General features: G+C 40.4%; 2 protein-coding genes and 1 long non-coding RNA gene across 3 annotated transcripts in view; 1 reads left to right on the top strand and 2 right to left on the bottom strand.

The window, feature by feature from the left end:
- LOC138049203 (POU domain, class 3, transcription factor 2-B-like) overlaps positions 1-942 on the bottom strand; it is a 1823-nt gene extending 881 nt beyond the window's left edge. Inside the window, exon 1 of the mRNA XM_068895377.1 lies at positions 1-942. This exon is cut by the window's left edge and continues 881 nt beyond it. Within this exon, the coding sequence (XP_068751478.1) occupies positions 194-844 (651 nt within the window). The 5' untranslated portion in view covers positions 845-942 and the 3' untranslated portion in view covers positions 1-193.
- Positions 943-3753: 2811 nt separating this feature from the next.
- LOC138049209 (uncharacterized) lies at positions 3754-7685 on the bottom strand. The gene is made up of 3 exons (XR_011132316.1): positions 7624-7685; positions 6802-6822; positions 3754-5514 (listed from the first exon to the last, which is right to left on the bottom strand). It is a non-coding gene; the product is annotated as an uncharacterized lncRNA (long non-coding RNA).
- LOC138049193 (death-associated protein kinase 3-like) lies at positions 6979-17182 on the top strand. The gene is made up of 9 exons (XM_068895367.1): positions 6979-7149; positions 10035-10235; positions 10880-11018; positions 12218-12338; positions 12674-12749; positions 14042-14215; positions 14510-14555; positions 14864-14947; positions 15977-17182. The coding sequence occupies exons 1-9, from the start codon at positions 7091-7093 to the stop codon at positions 16109-16111; spliced, it is 1035 nt and encodes a 344-aa protein (XP_068751468.1). The 5' UTR covers positions 6979-7090; the 3' UTR covers positions 16112-17182.

A 17182-nucleotide genomic window follows, 5' to 3' on the forward strand; every position in this document is an offset into this window, starting at 1 on the left:
ATATATATATATATATTTCCTGTACTTTAACGCAGAACACTCTCAAGCACGAAACTGTTAAACAAACACAGATATTACACGCGATTTTCCGAAGTTGTAGCGACTATTTATAGTTTTGCCGAATGGTAATAAACATCCCCGATGAATGTGAAACAAACAACAAATACACACACTTAACAGCAGTTCTGGACAGTCATTCGTTAACAACTTCATTTTCCGTAACAGAAGTGGACAGCCGCTTTTCTTTCTGTCGTCGATTGCAAAACCAGACTCGAATAACCTCTTTGTCGAAGTTCAGATCTTCTGCCAGAGCAGCAATTTCCTGTGCGGAGGGTTTTGGATTTGTAATGAAGTGTTTCTCGAGCACGTTCTTTACCGTATTTTCAATGGATGTCCTCTTCTTCCGCCTTCCCGCTGGAGAAGACATCTTATCGACTCCGCAAGGAATGTTGTTGTTTTGAGCCTCTTCAAGCCATTTTGCCAACAGTGGTTTAAGCTTGCACATGTTCTTAAAACTCAACTGCAAAGCCTCGAAGCGGCAAATGGTTGTCTGGCTGAAGACATTGCCGTAGAGTTCACCCAAAGCTAGTCCGACATCTGCCTGGGAAGACCCTAGTTTAATTCTTTGTTGCTTGAATTCCTTCGCAAACTGTTCCAGGTCGTCCGACGAGGGCAAGGCATCCTGATCGTTCGAGTTTACGCTGTCAACAACCGTCCCCTCTTCTTGATCCTGCGGGGACTCTACGGTTAGATCGCTAGGAAGATGTACATGAATATCAACAGTGGTACCATTGGTTGTGTTGTACGCCTTAACAGTAGCAACATTTGCTTCATCGGCTTGCATGCTTGGATAAAACTAATAAGAATGCTTTGATCAACAGACATACGCTTATCCAACGTGCTTCGATTTCTCTGACAAGCGAGCGCTTTTCTATCCCATGACCACTTTGGCACTTCGCGCGAAAATCTCCTATTTAATTATTTAAAATTATGCAATTATGCACAATGTAACAGAATACCGTACCACACGCTACTTTGTAAACAAGACGGCTGGTGGCGTTTACCTGGGATGCTGCAGTTTGTGTTAAGTTAAGTGTGAAGGCTGGTTGCAAATGTCACTGATCCCTAAAAATTTCAGTGGATACGACCAAAAAGCTGGATGAAACAATACTGGACACCACTTAAGGCTGGTTTTCACGAGTGAAGGAACCGGAATCTTCCTTTTTCAATTTTGAAGTTTTTGAGAATGACATTTTTGTGATTATTATTAGTGATTTGTTATATTTGCCAGTGTCACTCCCTTGTTTTGTTATTTTCGTTATTTTTGCTATAATTGTTATTTTCGGTATGTGTATTTACACAGTTGTTACATTTGTTATTCTTGGGATTGCGTGCATTTCTGGACATAAGTGGTTTCTTGCGGCGGACCAGTTTGTTAAGTCCTCCCAAAGCATTTTGTGAATCAAACAAGTGTGTTTAATAGGCCCTTGTGCCAAACATGTTGTGTTCATTAGGCCATTGAGTAAACACTCGCTATTAGGAAGCACTGTTTGGGAATTCCAACGCCATTCCTCCCCATGTAGAAATCAAAAACGTGAAAAGAACATTACGAAAAAGCTTTTAACAACCAAATTCAAAAAGAAATGGAGTAAAAAAAAAAGATTCATCTAACCCGTACCGAGGGTTACATGGCCTCCAAATTCGTAAAACGTAAAAGGTATTTGTTGCTTGCTTTCACTATACGTTTCGCAGCAGTAATGGCAATCTTTACGCTGACAACAGTTCCTTTTTCACTCAAGTTGTAAATGTGCATGCCGCGTGAGTTCAACTCGGACCAACACGGACCAACACTCAGGGTTTTTAAATAACTGAGGAGAAAGTGCTGCCTTTGTAATTACATCTGCAAATGGTTAGACTCTCTAGTCTTCTCGGATAAGAACGATAAGCCAGAGGTCCCGTCTCTCAACCCTTCAATGTTCATAATCCTGTGGGACGTAAAAGAACCCGCACACTTGTCGCAAAGAGTAGGGCATGTAGTTCCCGGTGTTGTGGTCTGTCTTCTGTGGTGTATCATGGTTGGGAGGATAAAATGCTCGGAGAGGGCCGTAAGTTAGAAAACTGTAACAGGATATTACGTCTCCCTCTTTAAATAAAGATAAAACAAACAAACAAACAAACAAACAAATCTGACACTTGCGCATTTTCTGTGTTGAGCTTAAAGAATTATGCATTCGTTCGCTGTCAGTGCTTGTATTCGTGGATTACATGTTTATTCGATAATTTGGAAGCCATAAATTGGGGAGAAACTCGGCTGCTTTCAAGAGTCTCAAACTTACGCATGTATGATATGTACGCGGTTTCGGTAAAGAAAACATTTAGCTCTCAGCAACTCGGGATATCGTCGTATTTTTTCCAAGGAGAGAATGTTTATAAAGAAGAGAGAATTATTCCTCAAGTACATATTAAAATTTGCCTGCTCCTTTATTAAACGCAAAAGGTCAATCATCACTGAAGTAACTGGTTTTCCTACGGTTTTCACGGGATCTTCGTCAGGGTGGGAGACAACCCCTATTGGTGCTCGAATTTCACTCTGAAGATGAATAACACCTGAGAAGGTGTAAAGAGTTTGTTACAGAAAACCTGTCGGGTTTATTTGGAAATCCTGTCATCGCTAATAAGCCTCTGCTTTTGAACTGCCCGGAAGACAGTGACTCATGCCACTGAAAAGTATCACTTATAAGAAAATAACGACAGTGGTACAGAAAAAGGGCAAATACAAACAATTATGGAAGTCAGCTCAACATCAACAGAACATGCTGTTAATGAAGCCAGTAAGTCCGCATCAGGGCAGGAAGAAGAGTGTGAAATCATCATAATTGGCTGATACACTTGCGCAGTACTTACTGTCTGTCGGTCATAAATCGTACCCGCTTTGAATTGTAATCGCGAGTTGACTTATTAGGAAATTACTGTAAAGAAAGAAATTATAGTATGGCCTCCGTTTTTGTTACTTTCAAGTACCGTACACGAAATCCACGAAAACGTGTTCCCAGGAATGAAGTCTGAAATCCAAATTCACGAAAATTTGTTCCCGCGAAACATGAAAAATCGCCTGAAAATCCGCCAAATTGAACTCACCCGAGAATTTCATGCCACGCGGTAAGAAGCATGGTTGTGCAATAGCTGATTCACCTTTTTTAGAGCATGCGCGTAGTTTAAGCCAACGTGCATGCGTGGTATTAAATGAAAATGGTGTTGTTGAAAGAAAGTACGAATTAAAATGGTGCTTAATATGCTCAAACCACATACAAATGCACACACTGTTCGCGGTAGACCCACACGGGCGTTTTCGGAACAGTTCGGTTCGCGAACTTAACGAGCGCATAATGAGAATCATTGCAATCTCAGCCAAACCTAAGTATTAAATAATAATCTAGACGACATCTCTACTATTTTTGTTTTTGTTTGTTTCTTGTTTGATGATCCAGGACATCAGGAAAACCCGTGTTCACGAAGAAATGCGTCTAGTATAAAAAATAACTGCATTTCGTTTCGGTGAAAAAAAAACTGAAAAAAAATTAAACATTAAATAAAAGGGACTAATATTTAGATTGAAAATCTGCATGATGGCTTATACCTTTCATTAGAGAGGAAAGTAAAAACATACAAACAAAAAGTTTTGCTTTTATTTTGGATATAAAATAAACCGTTTTATTAAATTAAAATTCAAACTGGCAAAATAAAAACAACAAGAACTAAAAACTGCTACTATTTCAGAAATCAAACGCACAAATGTTGGAAAACCTTGTGAAAAAATGGACGAGAATAAATCACTCAGATTTTAAATAACCCTAAATGATTTTCTTTCATGTTCTAGTTGCTAATTACCTCTTAAGGTATATTTTCACCTTCTACTTGTGGACTTGTTGTTATTATTCATTTGTAGTCATGTCTTTTGCCACCAGCGTCACCATCTTGAATGATTCAAATTTGGAAAAAGGTAATAAAGCCGAATTTGACTTGGGGCGCTTTCCTTTTGCCAGAACTGGCCGGCCAGACCCATCACTTTCCAAAGAAAATGCAACCATTTGAAGGAACACTTGCATGATATTCCCTCGTATTCTTCTGGAGGAGTATATATGATCGTCGAAGTGTGTTAATTTGAATGTGTTGTAGAGTTATTCCTTCCAAATGCCCGGTCTGGCCGGTCAGTTCTGTTAAATGGAAAGCGCCGTTAGTCTGCTGGCAGCCGGTTTTTTTCTCTAAGGGTCACTAGGACGAGCGCTTAGTCATCGCGAACTCGAAAGGGTGGTATGGCGTTGGCCGTGTAGAGAAGAAGGCGAGACAAAGGTGGTATGGCCGAGTGGGGAAGAAGGCGAGTGCGCGCCGCCCCCATGTCCCGTCCCATTCCCCTTTAGCCAAAACGTCTCGCCTCATAACCCCTACTGAATTACGAGAGAAAAACAGACTGCCAGCAGTCTAAATTTGACTTTGAAAAGGTGAATGAAGGGAATCTTTTCTGACGTCATGGTTTACACTTTGTTTGATAAACACGCTAGTTTGCTCACAGAAAGCAACATCAGAGGCTGGACAATCTGCGAGCCAGCGAGTCATGCGAATTTCGCATTTAAGTCTAAGCACCCATTTCAAATAGCGCTGATAAACTGTTATTAAGTCTAAGCACCCATTCATTTTAAAACGGTTAGCTTTCAATACCTGTGTGACTCGTAATTGACTCGCATGATTCGCAGCCATGACTCCCATTGCCCGCTGGCTCGCACATTGTACTCAATCATGCTATTTACAAATTGACTTCAAAAGGTAAAAGAACTTGTTAAACTTAGTAAATGTCCAAGTTTAGGTCTTTTACCTTTGATAACAAGCCGGTTATTAGTCGTCAAAAACTACTGAATTCTCAGCTGGCAAAGGCGCCAAAGATTCCATTCATTCTTTGTAAAATTTGGAATATAGGACTTTTTCAACCAACATCTAGGGACACCAATAACAATAGAGAAATGTACGACTTCTGGTGGACGAGCAAAAGAAGCCAATGAGAGATCTTTTGTTTTCGTCCACCAACATGGCGGCGATGACGTCACTTTAAAACCTCCTATTTAACCATTGTCATTTCTCAGAGATTATCAGGTACATCGGGCTTAAATTTTCAGAGATAGCTCGTTCTGCAATGCACTTCAATAGTGAGTACTTTGCTCTTGGCTGATTAGAAAACGATTATCATACCAAGCCTTGTGCTTATGATCCACGTATAGACTACTTTAACGTAAACCTCACTCAGAAGAGCGAGATAACTTGGCATCGGCATAATGCATCCATAAATTCAAGATTACAACAACAACAACAACACACTGAATCAGTTTTACTTTTCTTCTGGAATATCCTATTTCAAGCTTTTTCTTTTGTCCGGCTTCACTACGAGTTCTGCTCGGTTTTGGTGAGAAAAGGGAGTTTCATCGAGTTTAAGCAAGGGCAACAGCAACTCCAACGAAAACGTCACTAAAAAGCCGATACAAATATATGGTTTAGCACTAACATACGTAAAGATCGTTTCACTGTCACGCACCAAAAAAATAAAGTGGAAACCGTTCAATGAAATAAGTTACTTGAAAACTTGGGATGCTCTAGGAGACACATTTATAAATCACCTCACCAATTCTCAGGCCTGTGCCGTACACCGTTTCTGTGTATTTGCATGGAACCGCCATGTTGGTTTTGCACTACCGTTGTGCCCCAATATGGCAGCCAGAAATCCACACGAAGATCTGGAATTCACTTTGCGATGAAAGCCCTTACTTTTCGCTCATGAGATAAAATACATGTGCATAAACACATCTCCTAACGTACTTGAAACGCTCAGACTGGTGAGATTCATAGGCATAGACATTTTGTTTCAACCAAATAACTTTGTATCATGCTGTCACGCAAGGTGACAATTCGGAACTTCAAAATGCTGTATTTTCGAAACGAAAACGTCATGGAACTCGAAACTTGAAGAAAGATATATATCTAGGTCAATCATCCTCTCCTCCTCCTAATCTTCTTCACGTTGTACACTACGGCCGAACTGTGCGACGGCAAGCACAAGCGCAACTGAGCATAAGAGCGCTTATTTCACCGTGAAAACGGTGTTGACGCTAGCATAAGCACAAGCACAACAACAACGTTCAAAAGTTTTCCTTTTCCCTGTGCTTGCGCTTATGCTTGCGATCGCTTGTGTCGTGTGAAAACGGAAAGCAGCATAAGCAAAAGAGAGCTTGTTGCGTCTGGCCAAATTAAAGCACTCGTTCCAGATTCCCTGCGTCTGATCATTTGAACAAAATGGCGGTTGCCGTGGTTGATGTTGATGCTCATGCCGACGTTCGTTTTCACTAGCATAAGCTGCGTATGCTTGGTGAAAGCCTAGTAGTAGTAGTAGTAGTTGTAGTAGTAGTAGTTGTAGTAGTAGTAGTAGTAGTAGTAGTAGTAGTAGTAGTAGTAGTAGTAGTAGTAGTAGTAGTAGTAGTAGTAGTAGTAGTAGTAGTAGTGCCTAGTGAAAACAAGGCTTTTCAGCCATCGACTTCACGATTACACTGTACTAGCTGTGGTTGCTCATTTTCGATTAAATAACCCGTAACTAGCGCCTGGATGACGAGAAAAAATATGAAGCATTATCTGAAACATGATAAACTGCACAAATCAATGAAGAATGCAAAGGAAAACACGCTAGACCGTCACTGTGATATAATCTCGACTACCATGAATATAGGCATTGTTAGGGTTATATAAACGTTTGCCGGATCTCACCTTCCACAATCTTGATTTGTCCTAAAAGGTTTAACACGTACTTGAATGTAAATAAACATGATTTGAATTTTGTGGATGGAAACTCTACCCTGTTGATTGAGATCACGATTTATCTTTCTTTCGTCACTACTTCCCAAACGCTTATTGGATATAGCCAATAGCAAGTCAGTTGATTGATTTCAGTTCTAATGAGGTGTGTACAACGAAGACTGTTTTGTTAGTATCTGATCACGAGTGCCTATTAGAAGGACAAGGAAAACTCTTACCTTTAGGCATTAAACAAAACAATATGGAACTCATAAAAGAAAATCCGGAGAAATATTACACATTTGGAGACGAAATTGGAAGGTAAGGTTTCCCAATCAGGGTACGGTCTGTGTGGTCTAGAAACAGTTAAATGGACTAGACGTGTGATGTCAAAGAATAAGTTTGAGCTACTGCTCCAACTGCGGAACATTTTGCAGAAGCATCTTTTGAGTTTCTTGAGCATTTCACCCATTTCAGGCAGAAGAAGAAGTTTAATTTATTAGAAATTTTAAGACCCTGACATGGTCTGGGATCCGCGCTTGTAAGCATAGTCTATCGAACACTCAATTGAAAGGAATAAAAATATCGAGAAAGTGTTGGGAACAAAGATCAAGCACTTCCCACAAATGGTGCTTCTGTTATCTTCTCACACCTTAGTTACAGAAACCCATTTTTCTTGACTATTGAATTTTTCGTATTTTCAGGTGTGCATGTTTCGAGGGTCGACCTTTAATGACCGATAAAATATTCATTCTAGGCATTTCTATCAATTACGCTTAACGGATAATGACTTACCCTCTCGATGTCTTTCGCGAAGGCTAAGCATTACGTTTGAAGGGAAAATGAGCTTACTCGCTAAAAATCAAAGAAAATTCAATCTTGAAGTCTTATTGTAGTCAGCTGCAAAATAAAGAAAAAAACATGTTTTGGTGACCTCGAGGTTGTCAGTTGATCCTCTGAATGTTTTTCCACTTAATTTTTTTCGTCAGTATTGAGTTCATTTGTTCCCAAAAGAGGAAACAATTAGCCAGCCTGTTGACATTCTATTACACTGGAAGAGCGCTTATCAGATAATGATCCAAACCTTCTTATCGTTTCTAAAAGCCTCGAATGTCCTTTCATAATACCTCCTTTCTTTCCACTCCTCCTACAGAACTCGTTTCCTTTTACCAATATTTAAATCCTGTTTTACATTGCTGAGATCAGTGACGTTTGAGACGAATTAGCCAAGCATGCTTTTATTGCGTTCAGTTGGTAAACTTTTGATTCAGAGGAAATATGTCGGTTTCATTGATTGGACTTCCGATAAAACGAATGGAAGCGATCCTAGCAAATTCTTTGCTGTTGAATATAATGAATACATCTTGAAGAAATATTTGTTAACGTAATGATAGCATCAACGAGGTGTCTTGGAATGTTAGAAGTGTTTTCCAGAAAAAACCCTGAATAACATGAAAGTTGAGGCACGCCGAGTATGTCGGTAACAGGATAGGCATCTGGTGATGTGGATGAAGGGGCTGGTTTCCCTGGAATTATGCCTGGACGCAGTATTAACACGAACGATTTTTGTTAAAAGGAGACAGTAATTTTCTGTATGTTATACAGAGTGGGCTAAGGTCCCCCATGGCATTCCTAGACACAATTTCAACCCAAAATTCCGAAACACAATACCGATCTGTTATTGTTATTTGATGGGATATGGCTGAAGGTAAACGAATATGAAGTAAGGCAGCGAGTCCCTGGAGAATATTCGAAATTTCAGATAATTGAACTGCGAAATGCACATGAAATATAAGTGGAATTTTTTTTAGATTGTACTCGTGCTGCGAAGGTTGTTTTGATTTGTTGTTTCCATGTCTGAGGCTGAGGTCCATTTCACCCTAACTGGCCAATAAGGTGTCGTACTTGAAATAACCACGCCCGTTATCGGGTCCTCCCCCGTCATTGACACAGAACTTGTAATATATTCCATTTCACTAAATTATTTTCATCGGTCAAATATGGCACATTCACTCTCGTTTGGTTTAAGGTTTATTGCTTCTGTTTTAAGATGTTATGTTCTCTCTTCATTTTTTTCTCGGGACCTCTCCATGCATTCCATGAGAAAGTAAATAACATGTCGTTTCGTTTCATCTCTCAGGGAGGCTAGATAAGCTCGATGAACTTATCTTTTATCGTGATAATCTCGTCAGAGGTCAACGCGATTTTCGAAGCACACGCATCGTTTTCAAGGTGGAATCCCTCTCGAAACGACACTGATGTTGATAACTAATCGGTTTAGTGCTGTGAAAAGTAGTGCTGTTTTACTGCGCATAATACATAGATTTAGCCAAGCCCCGTACCCGCGTCGAGCCACAAAAAGCGCGCGAAAAATAATATTTAGGCATCCTGATTATAAGAGGCTAACCTGGCTTGAGCTTGCGATCCAATCGAAAACCAGCACCTGGTCAACGGTCAACTTAAAAAAAACTAGCTGACCTAGATAAGCTCAAAACATGAGCCTACGATATAGTCACGTGATACTGGTCAGCGGATTCCTTGTCTTGACAGGTGCCAGTTGACCATCTAAGAGGTACGCTGTAAACGGCCGCCAAGTTGGGCTTATTATTATTATTATTATTATTATTATTATTATTAATATTATTATTATTATTATTACAAAAAACCAACGACGGTCGATATGATTTCCCGCCAGAAAAACGCGGGTTGCGAAATGCAACGGTGCTACGCGATTTCCCGCCAAGGAAAATTGCCCGAACATTCCAGTCCCCAGAGGCTATCTTGCCTCCCCACCTCTACCCCGACAGTCTTTACGGGTGGGATTACGCTGACGTCATAACCAAAATTTCTTGCATCTATAGATTTCCCAAAAAGTCTTACCCATGGTGCTCCGCTGGCGGAGTTCGCGCGCCTGATCTCCGCTATGATGGTAACTTTAGAACCACTGGCACCTAAAAAAAGATACCTTTAGGGTCCTTTGGTCGAATCGAATGGAGCACTTTATGTCTGGTACACTTACGCTGGCCACCCTGTTCTCCGGCGACTTTTCTCAGCACCCTACCCCACCCCACCCCCTCACACACTGCCACCACCCTGGAGTTAGCTCCTGTTTCAGTTACGTTTCCCTCATGTCCGAAGAAGGTCAGGGAGGGGGGGTTTTGATATAAGGTGACTCCTTAATTAAAGAGAAAACGTCTTTCTTTCAGAGGTAAATATGCAGTTGTGAAGAGTTGCGTTGACAGGAAAACAAAGAAAGACTTAGCAGCAAAGTTGATTAAGTACGACCAAGAAACAGAAAAGAATGCAAAACAAGAGTTCGAGATTATGAAGACCATAAAACATGACAAATTATTGACTGCGATGGATGGATACATTGTTCAAAAATACATTGTCATCTTCATGGATAAGTGAGTATAATGAAGAAGAAAACCTCTTGGGATAAACAAGCGTGAAGGATAATTTGCGATCTCGTTAGCATATAGTGTGTTTGGTTTGTTTATCCAGTAGCTATATCACATTACGTTACCATTTAAAATCTTCCTTAATTACTTCATATGATATATTCCGTAAACTCGTTCGTTTTCCAAATAAACCTGATGAAGGCTGGTATTGGCCAGCCGAAATATCGTCAAAAAGTACATTTTCGCGTTGTTTTATCAGTCGTGCAATAGTCTGCGTATACTTGACTTTCATAAATATAATGAAGAGTTAACAGGATGTGTGGTTCTTGGCCGCAAACTTGGAGAGAGTTAGAGGTTATGGGGTTACCAGTTTCTTGTTTCAAATCCCACTTCCCATACTACTCTTTTTTCTTCTCCTGCCTGATATGAAGGAGACAAGTAAACCGAAGAATACACCATCAAATATTGCCCAGCTCCTTTTCCTGCTAATAAACCCGGATAAGATCCAGAGTTCTCTGTTCTGTTTTTGACTAGGGGCAAAGGCCTCGAAGCGTCACTGGGTTTTGAAAACTCAGTTTACGGCCTGGGTGGCTGATTTATGTCATAATCAACGAATGCGTTTTATGTTTATGTTTGGTATTTGCTAAAAGGCTCGAAAGCAAGGAAGTGCTTGACTTCTTGTCGGAGAAAACTACAGCTAGTGAGGAAGATGCATCTCGGGTTATCGCACAGCTCGTCGAAACGCTCTGCTACCTTCACAAACAGGATATCGTACACCTCGACATAAGGGTAAGGCGTAAATAGTACGTGCTTCATGCATGGGCGTAAATTAAAGGGCTTACCCAACCTAGTTCTGTGCCACTGTTTCATGTCTTGATTGGAACTTTAAAAGATATTCTATAGGCTCACTGGCTCAGTTGGTTGCGCAATGGACTACTGTGCGGGGAGGTGGTGGGTATAACTCCGGCCGGATCAACACTCAGGGTCTTAAAATAACTGACGAGAAAGTGCTGCCTTTGTGATGACATCTGCCAATGGTTTGTGATGACATCTGCAATAAGGGCGGTAAACCGAAGGCTCCGTATCACAACCCTTCGATGTGAAAAAAAACAAACATAAATAACTTACTTAAAATAACCCACACACTACTTGCAAAGAGTAGGGCATGCAGTTTCCATTGTTGTGGTCAGGATTCATGGGTCGGGTGAGTTGGGTGAGATCGCTAATGGACTGATTGCTGTAAAGCGCATTTGAATATGTCAATATAAAATGCACTATATATATTCATTACCATCACAGGAGGAGCGAGCAACTCCCATACTAAGCCTATGTCACAGCATTTTTACGGACAAATTTATTTTTGGACTGCCTTTGCTGCAAAACAACAAAGGTAGTTCCGGTTCGGTGACGCTATGACGTCAAGTTAGTTTCCTTTGATTGATCATCGGGCTCCTGCGGGAGTCTCATTCCCGGGAAATTCAATCTAAATATAAATCGGTTTTGGGAAACGTCGTGACAGGGAGCTTCGCGCCCCTACTCATGGTCTCCTGACCATCACTATCTGTCAAGGACAGGAATCGTGCTAAACAAGAATTCTTGCACTTTCACTGATATCAGCTCAATACGTTGGCAGGAATGTCCGGTTGGAAATACTAGTAATCACAAGTGATCGAAAGCCTCTGATTTTCAGAATACATTAAGTTTCGGCGTCTTTCAAGTGACGAAATGGACTTGAAATGAAAGTTGGAAAGATCACAGTTAGATGAACAACTTGAGAGCAAGCCTGAGAAAATCGAGGCTTGAACGTTGAACGGGATTCGAGCCCAGGACCGTGCGAATTGCGCTACACTGCTCGGCTATCAACTGAGCTATCAATCCTATTAGAGCTGGTTGACTTGCGGCTTTTGGTTTAAGTTTCATTTTCATACTCACTGGGTTATTCTCTAAATCTGAATTCTCCTCATTTTCATCTTTGATTATTGGAACAGCCCGCAAATATTCTCATTTCAAGAGAATTCAAGTTAACGCTGATCGATTATGGAAATGCCAGGAAGATAAAGGCTATTAACGGTCAATTGGTGGATTCAGTAGGAGTAACGGAGTTCACAGGTCAGAAACAAACAATATTAATCAAATAACAAGTCTCAAGAGTCAGTATTTAATCCTTGCTCCTACAACTTAAACAATCTGCTTTGCCTTTCAACAACGAAACCTTTCCATTGACTTACATTTATTCCTTTCATCTGAAATTTACTATCCCATGAACAAACACTTCATCCAGTTTAACTCGTTTCTTCTCCGGCGTTTTCAGTTGATTTCCAATAAAACTTGAAAACGAACATAAGGTTTAGTCAAAAGAAAACTGAACGACTTTACGTTAATAAAGAGAAGCAATGACGTTTTCGACCTATATTCCGTAAAATATAGTTTGCTCTCTATTCCAGCTCCGGAGGTTCTCAACTTTGAAATGACTCATTGGGGAGCAGACATGTGGAGCTTAGGAGTTCTCCTTTATATATTGTAAGTCCTCCACAAGATTGCTTTTCATTTGGATATTTGAAGCGAAATTAATTGATCGACAAAGGCCCCCTTTTCACTTATATCATAGCATTCCGGCCCTATTTATAAATGTTGCCGATGGAAAATATAAACTAAAGAAACTAAGCTGGTAAAGAGGGAATAAAAGCTTGAAACTCACCGAAATAGGGAAAATAGAGTATAGTCGTCTGCGCGGGCTTTGCATCAAAGGACAAAAATTCAAGGAGGAGGGGGGGAGGGGGGCATTGAGACTTTCGGATTGGCGGATTGGCCCTTTTTAGCTCTGGTTTTCGGTTTTCCCTGTTTGGTGTACGGTTAAAGTTACCCTGCGAACAGAGCCTTCCTTAAACCTTCTCCCCGAGAAGGTTGAGGAAGGCTCTGTTCAAGCGGTAGGTTGAGGTTCGGCATTCAACAACGTTACGCAGACGCAGACTCAAGTTCGTATGCTTCCCGCGTGACCAATGAATAAGTTCGGTAACGGTCTTAAAAACTTGGTTTTGGTGGCTTTGCCTTCGGCTTTCGCTTTTGATCAAAATGAAAGCGGTTTTTGTGCGGTTTTCCGGTTTGTTAAAGGGGCAGTGTCACGCTATTTTAGTCAAACTTCAAAAAACTAAAAGACGTCTTTGCGTCAATTAAGAACAAAAAAATTATGCTGTATTCTTTGTTGGTTGCACCCAAGGATGGAGAGGATGGAAATGGATTGTAACTTGAAAAAACTGGCCAGTTTGTTCAAGTTTGGAGACGATGTCTTCAGAAAGTCGCCAAAAATTAAATACGAATAGCTCTTTGTGCCACAAAGACATTAAATACATTTCATATCTCCTCAGTGGGTTATCAGGAATGTTGTACGTGTGTACTAAAGCGCTAATTTAGATTTTAACCCAGTTTTGACCTAAAAACTGCAAATTTAACATGACGGTGCCCCTCCTTAAAAACCCCAATGCTGCGGCCTCTTCAACGGCCGAGAGTAAGAGCGAGGTGCGCTTTCCATCAGCTTTGCGAACTCTTTTCCTTCAGGGCCTGCTAAACGCTTGCTATACAAGTTGCAGATCTATCATCCCGGGGGTTTCCTAATACAATTGTGCTTGAGCAGTCCAGCTGTCGGTGTTTATAGATGAATTCAATGACTAACTGGCTGACTGAACGACAACCTCGAACCCAGGGTCTCTCTCCTCATCGATGAAGAGACCCTGGGAACGAGGTTGACTGAACGACCGTCTGATCGATCGTTATATCGTTTTATATGATTGATTGATTTGCTAATCTGACATCAGGTTAAGCGCAAAGCTACCATTTACTGTAGAAGACGCTGAAGCTGATGAAGACATCGATGAAAAAATCGCCGCTAAGGTCAGAGCTGCGAATGTCATTATGAAGGCGACAGATTTTCGTAACGCCACCGAAGAAGCTGAAAAACTCATAAAGAGACTACTCGTCCGACAGCCTGAGTAAGACCATATCAGCGTTTCTTTTCTTTTTCTTCTTGTAATTTGTTGGTTAATCATAGAAGAGATGAAACAATTGGAAAGTTGGGCCTTTAAAAAATTTCCAGAAATTGCAACAAAATAAATATAACTTCTTAACATCCTGTAGAATAATGTATTTTCTTTTATTAAATCTTGCTTCTGCAATTCGCGTGAATTGACCAACAAAACCCTCGCCGGTTCGAGTGACCGACCGATAATAATGCGTGTTAATATTAAGGGGTGAACGATCTGTTTTCTTCCTTTGTCCAATTTTAGGAGACGACCAACAGCAGCAGCCTGTTTAGATGATCCTTGGCTCTCGGTAAGCCTGCACTAGTGACTCAATCTTTCCCTTTTCCTGTCGAGAGCATTACATTCCGCTTCACAAAGGGCCAGAATTCCCCCTTTGCCTTGTCTCGGAATCAAGTGTAGCCTACGTGTAGCCGTATCCTACCCCCCGAAGGAAATGCCCTATACCCTTCCTTCGGGGGATAGGGTACGGCTACACCTAGGCTAAATCAAGTGCAGAGATGCAAACCATACAGCCCCCCTAATTTATACCATAACATTCGTAAAACACACATGGGCCGTGCGTGGTCTTGCTAACTTGGTATTTGTTTATGTTCGCAGTCCGTTCATCTGACGCAAAAAAAGAAATCATCGGAAATCCCCACAGCCAAATTCAAGGCCTTGAACGAGAAATTAAAACAAGACGTAAGTCAGAAAAAAAAAAATTCTTTCTCCCGATTCTACCCTCTATGACTGGTGTGTAAGTTACTGCGATATTGCTTGTCTATTCTAGCGCACTGAGTTCGACCCCGGCCGGACCAACACCCATGCAGGGTCTTAAAATAATATACTAATTAACAATTAGACCCGTAGCCCTTGAGGGCCAAAGTTCTAATCGTTTTAGTATCACCCAGCTAGTCGGACAGAAAAGGCAATGATAAAGTTAGCAAATGCAAGTTAAAGAAATATTTAATCGGGAATTAAACGAAAGAAAGCGTCACGTACGCTTTTCGCTACTCGACGACTGTTATTAATAGTCCTCTAATAACGTAGCCAATCAAAATGCAGGATTTGCATCAGTCCACTAGTTGGGTGACACTAATACTTGTTAGTATATACCAAAACAGTGGATAGCGTTGAACTCATCGATTTACATCAATTTGCAGCATTTGCATACAATCTTTTTGTATGACAATAAATCTTTGTTTGACAATAACTTTATTCTGATTGGCCATTTTACACAGTGCTTGCAAAGCCGAAGAACTCGTGGCGTTCTAAAAATAGAAAGATATGCGCAAAGGTCATGTGACTCATAGAGCTTGTAACGGAGAGGCAACCTCCTACTCATGGGTTCCTGGCAATATATATTATTTTAATGAAACTCTAAGTGAGGTTTGAACGTCTTTCATACTCAGTAGTAGATTTAAAACTCAGTGTGCACAAAGTAACACATGAAATAAACCTAAAAGCATTCAAAAAAACCAATTTGGAGGTGGAGCATCTCCTTCCAAAGTGTATAATATGATGTCACAGATTAGTTTTGCTCGTGATAGTTTGGTTGATTAATTGAACTGTGTTGTTGTGTCAGCTTCATTAGAGGAACAGTGGACCCCCGATGACAAAATCCACTTTGTAGTTAGAGCAGGCATCCGCATGCAAAACCAATGCTTTAATCAGTGGACCACACCACCCCGAAGAATGATTTTAATATTAGTGTTACTCTTATTCTTATAGGAAGAAGACGAACTGGTGATTGCCTCTTGTGTTTTGCGGGATTTTAGCGCAGAAACGTACGAATCTCCTGATGAGGAAGAAGAAGAAGAAGAAGAAGAAGAAGAAGAAGGAGAAAAAGAAGAAGAAGTAGCATGAAACTAATCTTTTTTGGAATATACGTTCATAGGGGGGAATGGCACGATATACTCATTTTTATAAGAATGTCTAATTTTGGGCCTGAGACTGAACCTTGGGAGTTGAGCCTTAAGACGTAATATGTTCTTTAAGTTGTGTGGCAGGCTGCAATTTTTTGCACTTTTTTAACCGAGATGCCTTCAAAATGAGAGGTTAAATTAAGTTGACTGTTTATCCATTTTCGGCACAATTTGCTTTAAAGGGCCTCACTGGTTATCACGGCTATTAAATGCGATGCATAATCGTATGAATGTTAATGATGTCCGGCCATTCTGTGCCATGCTAAGTTCCACTCAACTAGTGTATCATGCAAATAGAGCGACTTTCATATGACCTTGAAAAATAAACGTAAAACAGGACGCAATCAAAAATGCATGCAAAACATTTGATTTGCTTATCGAACAAAAGCAAACAAGCGCGAGTTTTCGTTAGCTTCGCGAACGTGGATGCAAACGACGTCATCTTTTCATGGAATTTTCTGGAAAGTTTCGCTTTGACGTCACTTGAAATGCAGTAATGTGATTGGGCAATCGAACTGATTACTGCCCATATTAGGAGTTTCCTTGGCGGGAATATAGAGAACCCTTGTCTTAGGGTGCGTTCGATTGACCTTATATCGCAATAAGAATACCTGGAGTGATTTGTGGCGTTTTGCAACAACAAGGATAATAAATCTATGTTTAAAATAGCATTTTAGCAGATGTTTGACAATATTAATGTGAGTCTCCGCAAAAACGAAGTATTTCTAACTTCTATTCCATGTACATATTCCTATTCCGGAATACGGTCATTCGAACCCGCCCTTAAAATTAATCTTGCCAAACATTGGTCCGTGAAACAAATTGCGAACACTTTTTCAAGGTCATACGATCACACGAAAGTCGTTCTATAAGAAAACCACATTCTTAATAATCAGTTTTAAAACGTTCCCAAATATTTGAGTTAATTAGACAACAATTTCGAATTTCTTTCACCTTTATTTTAACTACAAAAACAAAAACAAAGGAGCAAATAAAGACGTTCTTAACTGAC

Source organism: Montipora capricornis, chromosome 5 (genome assembly GCF_036669925.1).
Source record: "Montipora capricornis isolate CH-2021 chromosome 5, ASM3666992v2, whole genome shotgun sequence".
NCBI lineage: Eukaryota > Metazoa > Cnidaria > Anthozoa > Scleractinia > Acroporidae > Montipora > Montipora capricornis.

Coding starts and splice junctions, on each gene's coding strand:
- LOC138049193 (XM_068895367.1), top strand. CDS start 7,091: ATGGAACTCATAAAAGAAAATCCGGAGAAATATTACACATTTGGAGAC. Junction 14,216..14,509: donor CTACTCGTCCGACAGCCTGA/GTAAGACCATAT, acceptor GTCCAATTTTAG/GAGACGACCAACAGCAGCAG. Junction 14,556..14,863: donor TAGATGATCCTTGGCTCTCG/GTAAGCCTGCAC, acceptor TTATGTTCGCAG/TCCGTTCATCTGACGCAAAA.